The following is a 5,647-nucleotide window of genomic DNA, read 5'->3' on the forward strand; positions in this document are numbered from 1 at the left end:
TACGAAAACATTGGTGAATGCCACAAATTCTCCTAAATCACTCGTACGCACAACTTAAGAACAAATCTGTGCGTATGAACGGTTCTTGCATGAGGCCCATTGTGTTTATACTCAAATTKTTAATCTATTAAAATTTACAACTGGCTGATTACAGGATACATTTCACTCAACACGTGAAAGTAATCAGCATTATTAGTATTTATGGGGGTATGCATCCAGATTTCTTTGTATTCCCAGAACAATTGAAGTTGTTATTTACCCCCTAATTGAAAACTTATGTCCATATAAACACACACACTCGGGCTCTAAGCCAAGAACAGCTCAACAAAGATAAAAAATAGCATTCAGTCGATTCACAGAACAAGTGGAGAATCCAGCAGGTTTAACTTTTAAAAGGAGACATTTCCTGCATGGCACCTGAATTAAATCTGACAGATGGCATGTGTTAATGCTTTCCACTTTGTTTGTGAGAGAGAACAAAGAAGAAGAAAGAACCTTCCCCACCACTAACACACACACACTTCCTGCAGGTAAATGCACACTACACACACGCATCAGTAGGAACGAGCTGGACGTTTGGTCTTTGTTTTCTCTCGTTTTGCAGCTTCTCTGATCTCTCTGTTCGTGTGAAAGATCACTTCATTCACATCTCATTCACGGTTACTCAGTTTATTCATTGCTGTAGCAGAGATGTGTGCTGGCTGCAATGTTTTAAAATAACACGGGGTGACTAAAATGAAATGGTATGTGTTTGTTTGCATTGTCATTATTTACACATCCTGCTCGTCCTGTCCTTTGGGACAAGTGATAGTTCAAAAAGCTGAAGGATACTCTCGAGTTCATGAATATACCTTAAATCTCTTGTCTTGCAGGACCTTCTTGATCGCCACTAGCTCCCCAGAGTCGCAGAGTTTTGCTTGATAGACGACGCCAAAAGAGCCGTTGCCGATGACCTTTGTGTCCGTGTAGCTCACCTCCTGTGGCCGGTCGGGGCCTTGGCCTGGAGTGGCCACAACTGTTGTTACCTTGCTGCCATCTTTATCACCTACAGAGAAAACAAARCAGACATATGCAGACAGTTACAACCAAGTGGTGAAGCTAATTAACAGCAAGAAAAGAGAACATGACAGCTTATGTAAAGAATAACAATAACCACTTATTTTTTACTTTAAAATGTTGAATTAAACCTCCTTTTTATTTCTCCATAGTTTGAAGTGTTTTTTTTTTGTGACAAAAGCTGCAGTCACACATGCACGACAGCCCTGTTATTTCCTGCAATATACATTATAAGCAAGGAGTATGTTAATGTGAACAATCTAAACCAGTTAGAAAAGCCTTTGCACAAACTTTATATGGACAGCTCCAAAGGCAAAGTAAGGCTAAAGTCCAGCTGATGATTGAATGCAGCACCAAGGACTTCCTATGTAGAAATAAACTATGATTTCTGAAACTAACTATATTCTCAACTTTCACTCCACTAAGTCACTTTACAGCTGTCAAAAGAATACATCTACCTAGACAATCTCAAGATAGTGTGCTAAATTTTCACCATATGCCTAATTATTGCTCATAAATCCATAATTTACATGTATGCAACAGGTAATTTATGCATATGGTCACACTTGTTACATTAGTCTATAACAATAAAAGTATCTGATATTGTGTTTATGCCCAAATTGTTGCACTATTAAATAGGGTTGGGCATAATCATATCGTGTGCAATTAATTGTCAGAAAAACATTAATCGATTACTTTTTGGCATTTGACGATTAATACAATTAATGCCAGCAGGCAGACTGACTGGGGTTTACTCCGATCAGTCCGCTCGGTGCTCCTCTCTGCTTCAAATGTGACGAATATTAAAAATAAAGTTCTGTAATTTATTTATCTATCAACACAATTTAAAATATGATGTACAGCCTGAAATCTGTAATTTTCACACAATTTGGAACAGATTTTTACAAAGAGCAAATCTTTCCCACTAAWTTTGTCATGTGACTACAAAATAAGGGTGTCCAGGGACACCAGGGGATTAATCGTTAAATTAATCGTTATCGGCTAAACACCACAATTAATCGTGATTAATTTTTTTGCCAATATTGCCCAAGCCTACTATTAAAATATACAACCGGCTGATTACAAGATACTTTTTACTCAACACGTGAAACTAATCAGCAATATTAGTATTTATAAGGCTATGCAACCAGATTTCCTTCATGTGGAGGAGAGTGATTGAGCATCAAGGGGTTAAAATTGGGTCCAGATCGAGTTGTAGCTGTGAAAGCAGCCGACACAAGTCAACATAAGTTCTCAAACTGGAGCCCCAGGACCCCCAGGGGTCTATGATATGCATCTTGGGGGTCCTCAAAAAATTTCACTAAATTGTTAATTTGTTTTTTTTAAATGCATGGAGAACAATGAACTAATAAAACAAACATAATAAACGTAATAAAAAAATATTTATTCCTGTGGCATTTAGCGGTTGAAATGACAAATTATCTTTTAAAACAGCATGGGATTTATGAAGGGGTCCCTGCAATTTTTCGCCCTTGTAAGGGGTCCCCAGACCCAAATGGCTTGAGAACCCCATGCTCTAAAACATTATAGATAGGGACTTAAGCAGCAATTATTCTGATTAATTTCAGTAAGTAGGTTTTAAAAAAAGGACAAAAAAAACCAACTGAAAAGCACATTAGGAAAAAGTCTTCAGACACAGACGAGGCTGAATGCCTTCCCTGTAAGAACCACAGAGAAGCAAACTTTTTTTTTCAGAGAAAGTCCCTTTTGTTGAAGAAAATAAAAAAAAAGTAAAATATTTAGAACCAGACTTTTGCTTTTATATAGACCACAACATTTGTGTTGCACAGTCAAATAACCACAGCACAGGGCAGTAAAACCTACTAATCCCACACAAGGAACATACTCTGGTGAGAACATTTATACTTCTGTTATTTGCTTAATGGTGCAGTTGATGGGAATGGTTTCAAAGTTACTGCTTCACACCATGTCTCTTAAAATTAACCATACACTTAACCATTAAGCATTTTGCATCTGACAAATTCATAATCCATGTCAATAACAATTCTTTGGGTCACAATTTGATTAGATTTTGGTAAGATTTTGATTCGATATCAACTTCCTAATATTAAGTAGTACACAAATAATTCATTAGAGTCCCTGTGAATAATTTTCAGAAATTTATTTTCTTGCTCATATAAGCAGAAATGGTATGCATAAACATTTTAGAGAAAGGAAATATCTGGAAATAAAGCAGTAGAACAATAATGATTCCTCTAAATATGGAATGAAAATATAAAACCTGACAAACTCAAGGATTAAAGTTTAAAAAAAAACCTTGGAACCTGAAGCTTTTTTGTGGTGGTGATATGATAGGAATGAAATCATAACATATTTTTACTCTTGTCAATCTGTGAGAATCTGTGCAAAAATCCACACTTTAGTTTGAGGCTTAATTTTGTGATTAGCTCATTTTTTTTAATTCAACACAAAGCAGCTGTGTCATCGTCATCAACATYCTCTCTGTAATAAATACWGTAATTCTGCAGCCAGGGGGTATAACAGAACATGCATCATCACCTCACTTTATTTAGCTWAATTAAAAATTGCAGATTTTCACATTAACTATGTATCTGAAAATAATCTCAACGAGAAAACTTTCATTTTTGGGGGGAGGAAGGAATCATGGACGTCAAACATAAAAGCAGACACACCTTGGCTATGGTTTTGGTCACACAAGTTTATGTCCCGAGCCAATATTGATTTCGGATATCGGTCCGATATCAGCCAAAAAATGAGTATCGGATTTTATCGGCCTGCATAAAAAATGTCCGATATAAGCGCTCCGATATAAGCATGAACTGTTTATCCAGTAGTTCACTGACTCCGCTCCAGTGTTTCTATCCAGCAGCGCTTGGATCCAGCATGTAGCGCTCGCGTGATCACAACAACATGCTGCGCTAACAAGTTAGCAAGAATGACAGCAGAACTTTCTATTTTCATCAGAAACAGAGTTGCAGCTAAGTGCAAAGTTGTCATGCACAAGTTTTCCGAGGGGGAACACAGAACTGTGTACGTTTTAAAACGGAGCAACAACTACTCTCCACCCTGGCAGCAGCTTTGCRGTTCGGCTCGGTTCGTTCAGCCTCGGTCCAGTGACCGCACACAGCCTAGCTGTTTCAGAACCTCCTCTCTGGTCTGGTCGGTGGTTCTAAGCTGGCAGAAGCGAGGACAGCACGCTTACAGTTTTGACATCCCGTGGATTAGCTCTGGGTCGATGGACAGAAGAAAGGAGCGCAGCTTTTGTTTTGAAATATAAGCGCGACATGATGAGAGCAGTGATAAAAACTGCTCCCTGCAGGAGCGAGAGGCTRATCTCCACATGATGCTCAGAAAATGCAGCAGTAAGAAAGGTAGCTATCAATTTAAATAACTGACTAATTCTTACTATTTGTTTTTTGCTCTTGTTATTAGAGTGATGTTTAATCTGTTTACACACTTGTTTGAGTGAAGATTAAGTGCAATGATCACGTTGTTTTGGTTACAGTCAGTAAAATTGGAGCTGTGGGCTCTTAACTTTGAACAGACAATAATGTGGGGTTTTGTTTTGTCCCCACCTTCAGTTKTTTCCACCATAAAGCAGCACCAGGCTGAGAGGTAGTAAAACAATAACCAAAGTGATTTTGAATTGTTATTTTATACTTTAAAAGAACATTTTGTTCTTATTATGTTTTATTTTTCAGGGTATTATAATTTATTTTATAAAATTGTACAATGTTCTTCAGTTTAAAATGTATGTGATCCATTGGTTAAAGATAAATGGTCAGTTTTTCTCATACCTACTCTTTTCACTGTTTGACCTGATCAAGACTTTTCTAAGATTTTACATTACAAAATAGGTAAAAGTGTGTGACGTGTACTGTTATGGTAATGGGTCAGTATCGGTATCGGACAATTCTCAAAGTTGTAATATCGGTATCGTATCGGAAGTGAAAAAGTGGTATCGGGACATCCCTWCACAAGTTTACATCTTTCTGTGTTCATAGTTATACACAAAAATTTAAGTAACCAAGTCAGACAGGCTGTGGCTCAAGAGCTGTTAGCACAACACTAGCTTTACACAGGTTGATTGGTAAGCCCCCCCAAAAAATAAATAAATAAACACTAAATCCTTTACCTCCTTGACTGTCATCAGGCTGCAGTCAGGCCACAGTTTGTTTTCTGGCACTTTAGCTGGAGTTAACATTTATCCATTTTAGTGTGACACATTCTGTGATCATCACCAACCGGACCGAAACAATTAAAGTCACTCCAGATTGCTCCCGACCGAAGCACAAACTGGCCAGGGGATCAAATCAATTCAGAGAATTTTCTGAATCAATATTGACTTGCAAAACAAATTATTGAYTTGCATTGCTGAATAGATTATTTTACCCACCCCAGCAGGTGCTAATATACAGTGGTTTGCAAAAGTATTCATACCCCTTGAACTTTTCCATATTTTGTCACATTACAACCACAAACATAAATATATTTCACTGGAATTTAATGTGAAAGACCAACACAAAGTGGTATACAATTGTGAAGTGGAAGCAAAATTATTCAGCCCCCCTGAGTCAATACTTTGTGG

General features: G+C 37.5%; 1 protein-coding gene across 1 annotated transcript in view; it reads right to left on the reverse strand.

The window, feature by feature from the left end:
* The window catches only part of LOC106535279 (glycogen synthase kinase-3 beta), a gene marked incomplete at its 3' end in the record, with an annotated part of 29,754 nt that overhangs the window by 9,803 nt on the left and 14,304 nt on the right, over positions 1-5,647 (reverse strand). The window contains 1 exon segment of the mRNA XM_014032254.1: positions 852-1,045. Coding sequence (XP_013887708.1) covers positions 852-1,045 — 194 coding nt within the window.

This window comes from Austrofundulus limnaeus, unplaced genomic scaffold (genome assembly GCF_001266775.1).
Source record: "Austrofundulus limnaeus strain Quisiro unplaced genomic scaffold, Austrofundulus_limnaeus-1.0 Scaffold1404, whole genome shotgun sequence".
Taxonomy (NCBI): Eukaryota; Metazoa; Chordata; class Actinopteri; order Cyprinodontiformes; family Rivulidae; genus Austrofundulus; species Austrofundulus limnaeus.